Raw genomic sequence first — 16,805 nt, forward strand, 5'->3', positions numbered from 1 at the left:
AAAACGCTGCAGCCGCTGCACATAATAACCCCATTATAAGCCTCATCAATGATGTAATGAAAGCAAACAGTGTGAAAATTGCCTGTAAACAGTTGGATCTGAGTCTCCTGATGAATTCAGTGTCTCTTTTATCAAAGTGGAGGATGAGCCAGGCAAGGAGAGAGGAGGGGGGGAGGCGAGGAGTGAGGGAGGCAGGGTGGGTGGGTGGGTGAGTGAGGGGGCGTGTAGGGAGGTCCACTTCCAGCTCCCCCTCAGCCAATGAAGGCTTGTCACTGGGGACTCACGTGGACGAGTCGCTCTTAAAACCTAGCTCCTGACTTTTTCCTCAAGTTCAATTTTTTGGGATTCCCTCCCACCCCATCACACCTCGTCCCTTTTACTTGCCAGTTGTGACTGTTTAACCCACTTTACCTCCTTTTTCTGCAGCGAGCAACTGCATCCTCCTCTTCTTCCTCCTCCTCCTCCGCTGCTGCAGCTCCCGGACTCTTCTCTCCTCTCTCCTCCCGTCTCTCTCTGCCTCCTGGCTTGTTTCTTCCCTTAAAAAAGGTTTTTCTGTTGTTGTTCTTTAGAGAACGTGAGCAGTTTTTCCAGTGCGGACACATGACGAGCTGATCTCCGCGTCTTCCTCCGCAGCCCTGACGAGCGGGTACCTGTCCATGGTGCTGAGGGCGCACCGGCTGCTCCAACATCCCCACGAACGCTCCTTCCTCCCGCGGCTCTTTTTCTCCTGCTCTGCACGGACACATCGTTCCAGCAGCAGCCGGCTGAGGTTCGTGAATCCAGATCGGACGGAGTTGATCCTGAAGGAGGCGAAGAATCGATTGTGACTCCAGCATCGATTCCAGGAGGACTTTTTTGTTGAAGACTTGACAGAAAAGAAGAGAATCGGACGCATGGTCGATTTTTCCAACGCAACTTAGACTGGAGATATTTTCTCTGTGAAGGAACTGGACACAGCGGATGAATTCATTTAATTGTACTGTGTTGTATAAATATTTTCCTTGGTGCTGAGAGGGGGAGTGTTTCTCCACTGCTGGATCAACTGAGACAAAACCACCACTACACCTCCTCCCCGAAATAAAACTTGTCCTGAATACCAAATGGTAGTTTGAGGAGGCCGCGATCGAGACAATGGAGTCGTCCACCAACGGGTCCAGTTTTGGGATCGACTCGCTGCTATCCCACAGGCCGGGAAGTCCGGTGTCCAAAGGGGACAGCCTGGTCGGGGAGTGCCGCTCGCCCCTGGAGTTCAGCCCGAGGTCGGACGTGGAGAGCGGCTGCTCGTCGCCTCCGTCGCCGAGGAGGGAGTGCGTGGACGAGGTGGCCCAGAGGCAAGGTCACGGCGTGGGCCTGCCGCCGCACCTGCAGCACGCACAGATCTCTGCGGGGTCGCAGCAGAGGACCGTGACCTCGTCGTTCCTCATCAGAGACATTCTCGCGGACTGTAAGCCTCTGGCCGCCTGCGCGCCCTACTCCAGCAATGGGCAGCCGACCCAGGAGGGGGGGCGGCTGGCCTCGAAGATAGCGGAAGACTTTATGGAGAAAATCCACAGCAACTCGTCGTCAGACAGTGAATATAAAGGTAAGGACAGAAAAGGCACACACAGTGAGTTGCTCTGGAGATGAGAGTAGAGGTGAAGCTGATTTGGCCTTTTGGTTTTCATACTGGACCAACGTTGAAAAAGACAAATTATTTAAAATCATATACAAGTTGAGTAACTTCTCTCTTTTTTTATATTTTATATTTGTATCCCTACATTTTTATCTGCTGCACATCTTCTGTTTGTTTGCTCTTTGTGCATCTTTGACTACCTTTAAATATATTTTTAATTTGGTAAAATTACAGATAAAAAATATATACAAGATAGAATAAAATAAAATAAAAAAGGGACTAATTTTAAATTAGACGTGCAATCAGAAAACAAGGTGTTGGGCATTAAGTCTGAGCATATATTAAATTTCAATGAAACACACACTGCCAAATACAAAATAAATCAGAATATATTATATAAATACACATGTGTGTAAATAATTTTAGATTGACAGCTAATGATGGAAATTTTAAAAAGAGATAAGTATAAATTAATTGATATAAAAAGTGTAGCTTTATTTTTAATGGTGTTTTAGGCCTTTTGATTTCATTTTCAATAGGAAAAAAATAATCTACAAATTTAAATAAGCAAGTCAACTTTTTATAAATAAATTATGAAAAAGCTTGAAACAAAATAACAACAGATATTTCCTCAATAATTTGACAATATAAAGTCAGGTAGCCGGAAACCATCAATAAGCAAAGATCTCCCCGCTCCCCTGCTGCATCACGGTGTCGAAAACAAGCGACCTCTCACCTGCACGATAACTAATGGGTTTATTATTATAATTCTTGTTATTAATGAAGTTATTGTATTTAAAAGTGACGCAGTTTTCAGGCTTGTGGCAGCAGCGGAGCAGCCAGAGAGCATCTGTTGATGTGTGGGAGGAGAGGGGGAGATGACAGGGTCGCCTCCAGATAAATACCATCAAGGGCCTCTCTGTTTCCAATCATGTCAGCCATAACACACATGTCACCTCCATTGACAGTTTAATGAAGCGCTGCGAGAAACACGACGAACGCTGTGGGCTACAATGGAAAAGTACTGAATAAAAGCAGAATTACATTTAACAACACTATGTTAAAAAACAACATGTTTAATGACGTATAGAATTTCTAAATTATAATATTATTATTTGGTGCCTTTTATTGTTATTCCACTTATCTCGTCAGTTATCGATACGACCCCCTTGTCACCAGTTTCCTCAACCAGTTCCGTGCGTGTTCGTCCGCGTGCTCCCGTGCGTCAATGCTCATCGACGCGCTGATTGATGGAAGGAGCCGCGGGGCCCCGCGGAGCCTCTGTACGGTGGCTTTGATTTCCACGAATCCGCCTCCGATAATATTTCGGGGATTTGATGCAATTTGTCCCCGGCGCTAATCAGATTTGTAAGCGCGCACACACGCACACACGCGGCCGCGGTTCCCACTCATTTCCACGGTCCTGTGAAGTTCCTGCGGTCGCGGTTGAAAGGCTCGTCCTTCCCTTGTGGCTCAATTAGGCGGATTATTGTGCTGCTCGGGACGACTCAACTATTCAACTACCAGGATCTCTCGCCTCGCTCGTTCCTCTCGTCCTCCCCTCTCTCCCCCCTATCTCTTTCCCTTTCTTTTTTTGATTCTGAGAGAATTGAAGGAGTGTATATATCAATGCTCGCCCCTGACATGACAACACGCGGGGAGAAGAACAAAGAGTGACGGGAGGAAATGTCAGATTGGAAGTGCGAATATTGGAGGAGCTTTTCATAACAATTTAAGAGCAAATCAAATAGCTGCACATCGCCTATAGGCACCGTCTCCTCAGCACTGGTTCACTCTCTACACATATTCACCTCCTCTTCTATTCTAAAGCAACATGCTGGTGAAAATATGATATATTTGCTTTTCTACCATTGAATTGTTTTTGCCACCTTCTTCATCATCAAACCAAAATGTGCACTGGTAAAATAACCAAATCTTTGAAATCAAAATAAAATAGACAAAAAAATAAATTATATTTGAGGTGGTTTCTTCAACTTTCTTACACTTGCATGCAAAAAAAATTATGGAACATAGTTGGATTTTTTTTATATATTTGGGGAGAGGTAATCCTCTTGGAATTGACCCTGTTCTAGCTGATCTTACACAGGACATGCTGCTCAAAGTATTTCTCAAATAGATGTTTAGTTATTCATTTTCAGCTTTGCCTTGATCCAATACAGTTCATTTCATATTTTACCATTTCCTCCTGACTACAAACCCTCTTTATTAAAGTGAGCAGCTTCCTTCAGATGAGAAGCTACAGGGCCACGAATGGTTTGAATCCATTTTGAATGCAGGTCATATTAACAGTTGTCTGGAGTGTTCAAAGGTTATGATGCTGCAGCTGCACTGATTTATATCTGCGGTCGTGTGTGGAGGTGACACGTCCACACAATAGGTTATTCTCAACACTATCTGGGGCCTCAATCTGTCTAACTCCTGTTCCTTTATATTTTGTGTCCTTTTCTCGGCTCCTCCAGTGAAAGAAGAGGGGGACAGGGAAATCTCCAGCAGCAGAGACAGCCCTCATGTGCGGATGAAGAAGCCCAGGAAGGCCCGCACGGCCTTCACCGACCACCAGCTGGCGCAGCTGGAGCGCAGCTTCGAGCGGCAGAAGTACCTGAGCGTCCAGGACCGCATGGAGCTGGCGGCCTCCCTCAACCTCACGGACACACAAGTCAAGACCTGGTACCAGAACCGGAGGTAAAGACCCTGCTGCTGGTCCTCCCGGGGGGGGGGGAGGAGGGGGAGGGTAAACTGGGGACGCCATGTTTCCATGTCACTGTCACTCTAAAAGGTGGATTAAGTTCACTGAAGCTGCAGATGAGTCACCGCCACAAACCAACATTCATTAGTAATTAATCTGCCGTTTGTTCTCGGTTAAATCGATCAATCAGTCGGTCCATGAGAGGTCGCATCGGTTTCCAAGAGCCCGAAGGAAATTTAGAGCAACACCTATTATAGTCAGCTTTATTAATTGGATGTATAAATAATATAGTTTCTGATTTATGATCAGTCAATTGGTGAATCAATTAATTAAATTGAAATAAAAGCATTAAGTATACATTTACAGGAGTTACTGTTAATTGACAGCTGGTTAATTGATCTGATATCTAAATATTGCCAAATCTCCCAAGGGATGAGTGTTTTTATTTCCTTAAGATAACTCTATTTATATATTTTTTTATGTATAAAGACAAATCAAGTCCTACAGGGATTTTCTTTCCAATTCGTTTGTGACTCCTGGGTTTATTTCTTCCGTTTTTCCTGCGAAATCATTACATTTATTCTCAGGATCAGATTAAAGTCATATGTTTCTACAACTGCCCTGCAAACCGAGGTGTCAACTGTTCTTCCTGTAAATAAATAAACCTCCATGCAGCAGTAAGAGAAACCGTCCTCGTCTGTGTAAAAACATGTTTTCTGCAGTTTTCACTTGAATTAGCTTCAGCTTTTATTCGTCTGCAGCCTCGACTCTCAAGCAGCTAAATGACATAAATAAATATAAAAACAACACTTTGGAGTATGAATAATGCATCGTTGCATGTGTGCATATCAATAATTCAAACAAACCACTATATCTACTCAATTATCTTTATTATGAATTATTCACCTGCATGGAGTGCATACTGGCAATCTAGCAGATATGCTTGGGTGTGAATACAAGTGGCATGTTGGAGATTTGGGTGATTTAAGAAAAAACAGATGTAGCCCTAACCTGTAATTGGACCCCAGGTAAACAGATGGGAGTTGTTTTAGTTAATTCAGATTTATAGATAAACATGTTCTTTCCTCTCTTCCAGGACGAAATGGAAGAGGCAGACAGCGGTGGGACTCGAGCTGTTGGCGGAGGCTGGAAACTACTCCGCCCTGCAGAGGATGTTCCCGTCCCCGTACTTCTACCCGCAGAGCCTGATGTCCAACCTGGACCCCGGGGCGGCCCTCTACCTGTACAGGGGCCCCACGGCGCCGCCGCCGGCCCTGCAGAGACCCCTGGTGCCGCGGATCCTGCTGCACGGCCTGCAGGGAGGCAGCGAGCCGCCGCCTCCTCTGCCACCCATGTCCGGCATGCTTTCCCGGCCACCTCAGCAGCGGTGAGCCGGCCCCTGAGCACGAGCTCTGCCTTGGTTCTCGGCAGCTCGGGACTCATCCGAAGAAATAAAAAACAAAGACACGAAAAAGATTTACACAAGACGAGAACTAGAAGAACTGATCCGCCTTTATCAAGGAAAAGATAAAACGCTGAATCCTGTGGACGGAGCATCGGGACTGAAACTCAATCTGTCCACGAGGGAAGACTCTTTTCTCTCGTTCCTTTGTTTTAGCATTTTATTTATAACTTATTTATTTTTCATTATGAATCAAAGTATCTAAGTTATGTATTTATTTCCACTTTCAGTATTGTCTATGGTGTTTTCCCCAACAGACGAAATGTTGGTGGCACTTTGACCTAAGGTTCAAAGCTGACTTTTATTAGTACTATTGGTATTATTATTATTTTTATGTGGACGTTCATGGCGAACGATGAAATCTTCCATGACATTTGAATAAGCTGTAGTCAGGTGATCCAAAGCAACAATGACTTCGTCTTTCTTTGTAAATTCCTGATTTGTTTTTCTTTATCTGTCATAAAACTGTAAATAAGAATATTTTGCATTTTATTCGAAAGAGACATGGTTTTAAAAGGAGACTTTCTTTTGTTTTAATTTTTTTTTAGTGCGTCTTTTTTCAGACCACGGTGATCCAGTTAACATAATGGGCTAGATTAGCCACCAGAAACTATACAAGCGAAGGAGTCAGAATAGAAAATAATGATGATAATAAATAAATTAATACGCATTGTCTGAGAGAGGATGGACTTTCCTGCCTGGAGCCACACAAAGAAAGAAATATATAAAGTCTTCTTCTTGTCCTTAGTTGAAGTTTTAGTAAAAAGGAGTACAAATGTCAAGTCATTTATTAAAAATAAAAAATAAAAGTAGTTTTATTCCCTCAGTGGGGTAAATGGGGGAGGGGGGGGGGGGGGAAGCGACCACCTCAGTGATGCTTTTATTTTTTCGATACACAAACCGATTGGACTCGTCCAGGTGGAGCTGCCTGTTGATTTGATGTATTTGAACAGACGTTGTGCATTATGTTATTTCATATGACGCCGTGATAACCCCCCCCCCCCCCCCCCCCAACTGTTAATATCTCCTTTGGTGAAAAAAACATGTATATTGCAGATATCAAACTTGTGGAGTGGTTCTCGTATATTTCCTGGATCGTTTTTTTTTTATTTTGATATAATTTGATTTATATTAACTCTATAGCTTCCCTCCCCAAAAAAAACCTCTCCCCGGATTTCGTGAAATTATCTTTTTATTTGATGAATTTCACAGCAAAGGTTGGACGGAAAAAAAAGGGGGGGGGGGATTTGATGTAAAAGAGAATTACTTTTATAAATGTGGAAATAAAAGTCTTTCATTTAAGCACGTGGCCGATGAGTATATATAGAGATATTTTATAGAGTCAGGAGGAATCAACATGTGGAGGGAAGCTGGTGGGGATCACTCCACTTTAAACCTACCCGAGGTGGAATAAGTACACAACAATAATAATCAAGTGAAACCAACCATAGCACAAACGGTTGCAGTTGTGATGCTTCAAATATGACTTTGTCGAGATTTATTGATAAAGCCTTTAGAAGCTGCAGTTTGAGGTTTTGTCAGGTTCTACTGTTATTTTATCCACATAACAACATGCATAATACACACAAATCAATTCACGGTTAGATTAAGTCTTAAATATACATATTACATACACATGTTTAGCTTGATCTTTTAACAAAAAGCTAAATTATTTATTTAAAAATTCAGAATTCAGATTTATGTCTGACCATATTTGGACTTAAATAAATCGTTATTTCTATCAAATACACGAATATAAACATATTCCTGATGTCTGCTCACTGTATTTACTAGATGTATTGTTATTATAAAGTCATAGGTTCGTGATGGGGGTGAAGTTTTAAAAACATTTTTCTGGAGGCTGGCTTCTATAAAGATTGAATGTTCCTGAGTGACTGAGTCGGAACATCAGTCTGTCAAACGACTTCTCCTCTGTTTGCTTTCGAGTCGCTGATTGAATTTGCCTCGTGTTGAGATGAGGAAAGTTAATAAGTCATCAGGTGCTTTAACATCCGTCTTCTTAACCTTTTCAAAATAAGATCTCCACCGCCAACTCGGGCGTCTTAACACGTTAATGTCACTCTGTGTTAATTACTAAGAATACGGAACGTTTATTAGGTTTTTATTAAAGCAGGAACACCTTTGATTGAAAGGTACAAGTTTGCCCTGGAATTGATTGCAAAGCGCACAGACGCAGGCGCAGGACAGACCCCCCCCCCCCACCCTCCCTTCTCTCTCCCACACAGAAATAGACACACGTTCAAAAGTGCAATCACAGATCAATTCCAGCTAAAGTCTTTAAAGAAGAGCCAACAAAGCTAAAGTCCAAAATGGAGCCCCTCTCCTCTCTTCTCCCCACTCCCCCCCCCCCCCCCCCCCGTCCCCCCCCGTCCTGACCTCAGCGTTCCCACTTTCCTAAATTAACAGCACCAACTCCGACTCGTTTTCCATAAACAATGCAGGGGATGAAATATTAATGTTATGTGCGCAATTGTTTAAGTGCCCTAAATGATCCCATTTGGAAATTGATTGTTTCCACCCTTCTTTTCCTTGAGGGTGCTGGATGTGTGCTCCGGTGCCAAACGGCTCCAACAGCTGGTGACCGGGCTGGAGATGACTGCAGACCGGGGATCAGCGTGGGGACAGCTGGTCAGCGGCTCCACCAGCAGCCCCCCCATCCCTCCTCCATACAAATTTCACCCAGCCACTGGCCTCGTCCCGCACCTCCACCCCCGAGGAGCCCGCGTGGACTCAAAGTTATCCGGCCGTGGCGCGTTGGGGGTTACAGCAGTTCAGGCTGACGGACAAGACTTGGCGTGTAGGATGTTAACGATTAGACAAAAGACTTTAATAGGTTTTAATTGAAAGTCGATAATGGGTTTGATAGCCAGCTCCCCCTGCTGTCACCCACGCATGGCACCTGTTATCCGGGGCCTCCACTTAGTGGCTGACCACGCCGTGACACATCAGACTGACGGCCTGGTAACTGCCGCATTTATGATGCGTAAAATTGCATTAAAAATACAGTGGGGCTGCGGATGGGAAAGTGAAAAGAGGGGAACAGTGGGGAGATGGGGAAAAATAAATCTGAACACATTCAACAACTCGTCAAACGATCATTATGGTCCCATCACGAGGATCCGTGACCGATTCACATAACGACGACCCTCCTCATGAGAAGGGGGTTATTCTTGCAAAGTGCACAGCTGATTATTTGAGGAAAAGCCCCTGTGTGTCTTGTTGGATGGAGATCTTTTTTTTTTTGCCTCCTTTTTCCTTTTTGCATGTGAAAGGCTGGTGGTAAATCCCCCGGCTCTCACCGTGGATTGTCCCCGGCTCAGGGTTAATGAAGTGCGGATGGAGTCTCGTTGAGCTCCCGACAGACAAAAAAAGGCTTAGACTCAGGAGGATCAGTGACTCTGCTTAATCCCGTGGACTCCTAATAATCATAATAATCATAATAATTCAAAAGAGAGAAAGAAAAATAAACAAAATAAACAAGCTTGTGATGAAATTAAGAGTGAATCAAAGAGTAATTTGCATTGTGCTGCTGGTGGGAGAGCTTTTTATTTACGCTTTCATTTGGACCAAATGAGGCAAATCTGCAGCTCGCGTTAAAGACGCTTGCAACACACATGGAAGCGTTTTGTTTAAAAAATAAAAAAATAAAAAAGATCCGCGGGGGAGGATAAAAAATAGATCAATTAAAAATGTTCAAGAAAACGCGCGTGGCCTATTTTGCGGTTTCATCTTCTCCCCAATAACAATGGCCATAAACGAAAAAGGAACTAATTTTCCAGTTTCGTGGGCAAAAAGCGAAACGCAGCTTAATACAGGGGGGGCAATTATTATCTGCTGTTAGTCGAGAGAAGGAATTACATCCCTTTATCCCCACAGGCCTGTAGCCTCGACACACCGCATGTATGTGGGGCATCTTGGAATAACCTTTTGAAGCCTTAATAGCGCACAGACGCGTTACAAAGCAGAGCAAAGGCACTTTATTACACACAGACCCTCATGTGTAATACTCCAAACAAAGTGTTTGACTGTGGCTCTCTTAAAAGGGGACGTTTTTTTTCTTGCAACATCCACACACAAAGTCTTGTTATCTATTTAAGAGGACGAAAGAAGTTTGAAAAAATAGAACACACAAAAAAGGATTTAAGTGCTTTTAAAAATAATGAGAAACACACAAAACTAGGCCCATGTCTCTCTCATGCATGATGCTTCAGTCTACATGTAAATATAGAGGCTATTGGATTTTACATTTTTTAAGTAGGACACATTTGGAACGACCCCAACAAAGTCATCACTTCCCCAAATATATATTTCCCAAATCTAAAATGAAAATGCTACCTAACTTTATTCACATGGCCACGTTTTTATGCTCCACTAGAGAGGAGGTGAAGAGAGGAGGCTAAGATTAAAATGAATCTGACTCAGCAATGAGCAGGGACATTTAGAGGGATGAAGTAAGGCTACATGATGAAGTATCAGTGAGTGGAGAATGGGGGAGACAGTGTGAGGAGTAGAAGCAGCAGCAGCCTGATGGTGGTTAAGAGATCCCCTCCTTGCCTGGAGGTACAGGGGGGGCCGCGAGGAGGAATGAAAGCCTGGCAGAGTGGAGTGGAGGAGAAAGAGGGGTAAAGATAACCCCATCATTTCCCCGATACGACGGCGGAGAACTACAAACTTGGGTCAGGGGCGCGGGAATTGACAGCCCAATCTCAGCAAATAATGAAAGCTTTCCTGCCGGATCAGATGGAGGGTTAGGGAGGAAAGAGGAGAGGAGAGTGGGATGAGAGGAGGAAGACACAGGGAGGAAAAGAGGTGGAGCTGCTGCCTCATGCACAACCACACACAGACACACACATAGGAAACCTCTTTATTCTGTCCAGGACTGCAGAGGATGGTGAAGTTGACTGACTGACATTAGCATATACTGCATGAGACAGCAGGTATAGGTTCTAGCTAACATTGCATTGAGCCATAATGGCAGGAAGGAAGAAAGTGGACTCTTTAATCCAATGCAGTTACATCATTTGCTATCATTGAAAAAGCTAAAAAGTAGTTACATAGGCCTAAAGGCAATTTTAACCGTCTTAAAATATACACTGGGACTAATGAGGAAATGTAGAGTTAAACAATGTTAGCCAAATTTGAAAAGTAAAGTATCAGGAATGCCTCAGTGTTTAATTTAGTGTTAACTTTGCCTACATTAACTCATATTTCAATTAGAAAATACAGCATCAACAAGAGAACAAGAATTCAATGATCTTTAATTTGCCTGTTTGGAGCAGAGGACAGTTTCCAATCAGTGTCCAAAACGTCCTGAAGTTCAAATACTAACCCTGAATATACACCAATATACAGAGAACCAGACTTGGCTTCTGTATTTATTTAAAGATGTGTTTAATTTGAATTAATTCAATACAATATAGGTGTTTTTCTCTTTATAGTTATTTATAATCAAGTTTATGGTTATTTCTTTGTCACGAGGGATCGATAACAACATCCAAGGAATATTTTTTTATTTTAATATCAGTATCGGCAGATTCAAATGCTCTAGTAAATCTGTATTTTTAAAGTGCATCGAAAATGCCAAATTAAATTAGGAATGTTTTTTAGAACTCATTTATTACCAAAGTAATTCCTGATTTCTTCCTGATATGATGTGAATCCACTTTTCCCAGGGAGTGGTGGAAGCCGTGTAGCTCGCAGCAGGAGGCCGGTGTAAGCCACATTACTGGCACAAAGAGATTATTCAATCAATATCTTGTTGTGTAACGGCAGGCTCCGCCGCACGCCACGCTGCTCTCTCTCAGCAGTCGCTTCGACCAGACAACATTAAAAAAAACACACACCCTGAGGCCCCTGACCCCCACCGGCAAACCGGCCTCTGGGACCAGACGACAACATGAAGCGATCAGTAAATCTCACACTGATCCATGACTTCCACACAAAGACGTTCAAGGAAATGGCAAAGACAGCGATACACTTCCAATATTAAGCAGTAGGTTTATTCCGATTCAGTGGGAATACAAAGTTATTCATGACAGAGTAAATTCAGCAAAACACTGACTGGAGAACAGCCCTCCTGCGTTGAGACAGACTGACGTATACACATGTTATAGGTTGCTGCTGTCTTAGTGTTTATGGTGACGATAAATGCATCTGCATAATAAATTGAGGCATTTCACTGCTGCATCTTAATTGTTTTTGATCAATTTTCCTATCTCTATACACTGAAAGGCTACGTGGCCCTGAGTATGTGGATAGAATTCAATAACACCAGTGGTCAGACTATTTAAAAATACATCTAATTCCCAATATACATCCAAGGTCAACAACCTCATAATAAATCTGACACCCCACACTCTGCAGCAGCAGCAGCAGCAGATTTTTACATGAAACTATACATACTGTATGTAAATTTCAACATGGCAGCCATTTACTATTTATAAGCGATCCCTGCATACAGCTTATACAAGTGGACGATTGTCCGTGATCTCCTCTCGTTTGAAAGTGGGCTAAATTAAGAGGGAACAGGCAGTTGCTTGGACACCCGGTGGACCCGGAGGGGGGGTCACTGACCGGGGCCACTGGGGATCCGCTCACCTCATAAACATAAAGGGAGGAGAGTCCATCAATAAATGATGAGGAGTGGTATACATGTATTTTTAACGGTGTCTCTTTGTGATGTCTGGCAGCTCGCTCACACTCTGTCTCCTGGTGGAGGGCAGAGAGCAGAGCAGGACCACGCATATTTGAATTAGGCCTTCCTACCTCCCTCTACGTGTATTGGTTGGGGGTGAGGAAGAGGAGGTGGGTGTCGGTGGCTTAAAGGGTCGTACCACTGCCTGCACGGTCAGCGTCAGTGTGAGTGTGAGGAAGGAGTGATTTAAGGGAGAGTTGAGGGTGAGTTAAGTCATTAAATTCACTAATTTGCCAGTAAATGAAGTAATTGTGGGCAAGTGCTCCACCTACAGGGGTTCACTCACACAGGGGCATAAGAAAAATTTAGGTTTTGTTATGAACATGTACAAATACTGATGTCTGATGGGTTTGGGAATCTGCTGATCAAGAGTACAAACCAGTGTATAGTTCATAAGTTCATTCTAGGATCGTTCTTTCATGTGGAAGACCACATCAGCCATCGGCCTTATTCTTGATTTAGAACAAAATGTAACAATGCATATCAAATTATAAAATTCTTAAATGTCAATTACTATTTCGTTACAGTAAAGAAGCCGTAGCAGGCAGGAGATTCCTTATTAACTTCTTTGGAGTTATAAATGCAAAACTACCTATGTAGAAAAGCAAAGACCAGCGAAGTTAATATATTTATATTCTGCTCTCTTTGTGGATTTTCACAAACCAATCCCTGATCCAGCTTAATGAGTGAGTATCGATTCAGAACATCCCTATAATATAACCAAGACACTACTGCATGCTAGTACATATGCTAACAGCACGAGATATACAAACTAATCATTGTTATTATGGATTAACCGGTCGATTATTTATGCTCGTAATACATTGAACCATGCATGTTATTACTCATTCAGTAAGTGGAGTATTACATGATTAAGATATTGACATCTTATTATTAACAGAAGGTAAACAGGATAAATTTGAACATGTCAGCATGTGTCGTATTTTTTTTTTTAAATCTGCCAAATTCAACCAAACTACATGGAGCTGCTGGAGCCTAGGCAGCAGATAAATTATGGGAAAGTTGCAGAAGTGTCAAGGGAGCAACGCTGTGGTTTCTGGCAGGAAGGAAATGATTGATGTTGCTTGTAGCCTACAGGGGAGCAAGCAGGCACACGACAATCGATTCAATCAGCTGTGGCAGGCAGGAACAACAACACAGCCCGGGTTTGATTTACATGCAAGAGATTTCACAGAATTACTGTTATTATCAAAGCAGAGGCAGGCGTTCAACGATTAATATGAACAGTGTTGTGTGCTTGTGCGAGGCTCTGCACTATTCATAAAGAAATCACTATGAACACATGAACACTACGTCAGTTTTTATGTGCGTTCGCTTCATTTCAACACATCAGGTGGAATTGAGCATCTGAAAATTGTGTATTCCGAGGTGACACATAGAGGTTTTGGTCTAACAATTGTCAAAAAGCCGAAAACAGTCAAATTAGCAGCAGAGACGCAGCCAATCTTTACAGTTGAGGAGCTGAAACTGGTGAAGATTTTATATTTTTGTTTGATAAACAACGAAGAATCTAAAATAATTGTTCAAACCAATTAAATAAATAATATCGGTTCTTTTGGTACTTAGGAAAATATCAACTTTATCGATCCCGTGTTAGGGAAATTCACCTCCTACAGCAGCAGATCCTCAGCACATGTGAAATAGAATAAAATAGGAAAAAAAATATACACCTGTCAGGAACACTATACAGTACATCCCTCAGTGTTTGAGCTTGTTGCCCACACTCAGTATTTATGTGTACCTGTGCTCTTGCAGGGTGTCAGGTGTGTTCGTCTCGGGGCCAGAGACGTTGAAGAATCAGTCAAGAGTGGACGGGTTGGGGACTTAAAGGGGGGCCAAAAAGGCCCTAATTGGACAGGTGAGACTGGTGGCTGTGAGGCCGACTGTGGGGAAGACAATTTACCTCAGTGACCACTCCTTGACATGCCATTTGCCTCTGAGGACCCCCAGGGCTGGCCGAGCAGCTGCCCAACAGAGCCATAACTCCAGGCCAAGGCGAGGACCTCGGGCTAACAAGGGCGATAAGGAAAGACTGGTGGAGGCTTGAGAGGGAGGAGGACAGCAGAGAGCGGTAAAGCAAAAGCAGGAATAGACCGAGAAGTCAAGAGGAAACAAAGATGTGCACAGACACTTTTCTGCTCGCGGAAAACTTTATTCTCCAGCAGGCACAGAAGCCGGAGATCTCACACTGCCGAGAGGATGGCTTTAATCGCAAAAGAAGCAGTGTGGTTTCCCTGCCTTGCTCCGGATCCTAATGCTCATTTCATCATCAGACAAACTGACACCGATATATTTACATGGAGCAGGAACGGCAGAGGAATTTGGAGGCATGTTGTCTGGGAGATCAGAGGGCTGGATTATAGAACGGAGGCAACACAAACAAACAGCAAGCGCAGGCCCCTGGCTCTGCACACACACAGACACACACATAAAAACACACCGCCGTGTCTCCATGACTTCAGAGCACCTCACATTGACATACACTTACTTTTATTTTAAACAGCCTCCCTTAAACTTAACCTTATCTTAAACCCATGTCTCCACCTTTGGGTTGTTGGCCCCATGAGGAGAACGAGTCCCCTTAATATGCAAACATATTTATGTCCTCACTACACAAGTAATACCTAGAGCACAGACACACCGTCACCTATAGACACCTGAGTGGAGGAAAACAGACTCTCCCAGGTTTGAAGTTTGTCTGGAGTGGCAAACCGAATAAAGTGTGTGAAGCGTGATGCCAGGTAGGAGAGAAAACCAGCTTCAAACGATTATCAATACAATTGGCTGTGCCAGGCGCAGCAGTTTAACCTCTTTAGCGCGCCGGGTGTCTGCTAACTGGATGTGACGCTTTCTCTGGAAGGCGCCTTCTGTGGTGTCGTCTTCACAAAAGGCTCACAGCAGCCTGATGGGTACTGAGAGTCCCAGTTTAACTGTGCTGCGCCGGCGTCCCTTTGACAGTCCCCAAACTCCACCATAATAATACCCCAAGAAAACACAACAAATTCTCCCACTTGCCACAGAATAATAAAAATATACACAACAAAAAAAAGAAGGAAAAACACAAGTTGTGATGTGCAGTGGAAATTTGCAAAACAGTAAATAGTGATTCAAGTGCTTCACACAACAGATGTGTCAAGTTAGCCTGTTTATGGGAATCAACTTTTCCTGACTGCTCTCATAACACTTTTTCCTATGAATATCAACATCCTGTTACACAGTAAAGGACAAACACCATGAGCCATACAAAATATTTCTAACATATTTGTAAACACTGACACAAGTACAAAGATAAACAGACTCCCTATAAAAATCCAGCACATCAAACATGTTTCTTCTGCACAGCTCTGCGGCAGCATTCATAATCCACCTCTGCATCCTGCTTGGTTTCTCACATATTATGCAATTACTTCCAGTGTAATTACCCATCAACCCACAGTTTTAGCAGATTTAAAGGCCGACGTGGAATCTTGTCTAATCTCATGCCCAGCAGTCAAACACCATCATCTAATGGCATTAATGTATGTCACATATCCTGAGGCGTGAAGAGGACGAAAGCAGCGGTAAAAAAAAATGCAAAGAGCTTCCAGTTTTGCCAAGGCGACGAGCAAGGGAGGAAAAGGGCAGGGAGCGCCGCCTGCCAAGGATGTGGCGGAGGCATTAGGGATTGCAGCTGGCGTGCAGTCAGGCTGGCTGGGCGCGGCAGCAGCCCCCTGCACCCCTTGATCCTGCACAGAGGCAGGTCTCAGCAGACCCGTGGGTGCCAAGACACCGCCACACAAACCTGGAACCATCAGCCTCCACATGGACACATGAAAAACAGAGGAAGGAAAAAAAAAATGCGTCTGCAGTATGTATATGCATGCAGGCACACAAACATGTCCTCCTCGCTTTGAGCACAGTCGCACACACTGCCGCACACACACACCTCTGACAGGCTGTACACAGATGTTCCCGTGATAACAATGACAATGTCAACACATACTGCTGCCTAACTCACATCCTAAGTCATAATGAACTAGAGGCACTGAGCCACCATTTCTTCTTCTGGGCTCCTCTCTGACAATCCGCAGACTGCTTCTGGCTCCAGGTTGCATCCTGACCCCGGGGAGGAGGAAGAGGAGCAGAGGGAGAAGTGGAAAAGAGGCTGAGGAAATAAACAGCAGCTGGGTAGATATAAATATATATGTGTAAGGCGAGCTGATCAGGATGTTAGAGACGTGACACTTGCTTCCCGGGGCTCTCCGTTTTATTGCCACGTCAGCGCGTGACCCTGCAGAGCTGCTGTCCC

The 16,805-nt window shown here is 43.7% G+C and overlaps 1 protein-coding gene across 1 annotated transcript; it reads left to right on the forward strand.

Annotated features, from left to right (window-relative positions):
* The first annotated feature begins 358 nt into the window (after positions 1 to 358).
* barhl1b (BarH-like homeobox 1b) lies at positions 359 to 7,362 on the forward strand. The gene is made up of 3 exons (XM_062412328.1): positions 359 to 1,582; positions 4,093 to 4,315; positions 5,416 to 7,362. The coding sequence occupies exons 1-3, from the start codon at positions 1,132 to 1,134 to the stop codon at positions 5,708 to 5,710; spliced, it is 969 nt and encodes a 322-aa protein (XP_062268312.1). The 5' UTR covers positions 359 to 1,131; the 3' UTR covers positions 5,711 to 7,362.
* Positions 7,363 to 16,805: the final 9,443 nt, after the last annotated feature.

This window comes from Platichthys flesus, chromosome 19 (genome assembly GCF_949316205.1).
Source record: "Platichthys flesus chromosome 19, fPlaFle2.1, whole genome shotgun sequence".
Classification (NCBI taxonomy): domain Eukaryota; kingdom Metazoa; phylum Chordata; class Actinopteri; order Pleuronectiformes; family Pleuronectidae; genus Platichthys; species Platichthys flesus.

Excerpts from the sequence above, each read along its gene's own strand:
- barhl1b (XM_062412328.1), top strand. The coding sequence starts at position 1,132 with ATGGAGTCGTCCACCAACGGGTCCAGTTTTGGGATCGACTCGCTGCTA. Across the intron at positions 1,583-4,092 it reads GTCAGACAGTGAATATAAAG|TGAAAGAAGAGGGGGACAGG; the intron begins GTAAGGACAGAA and ends CGGCTCCTCCAG. Across the intron at positions 4,316-5,415 it reads ACCTGGTACCAGAACCGGAG|GACGAAATGGAAGAGGCAGA; the intron begins GTAAAGACCCTG and ends CCTCTCTTCCAG.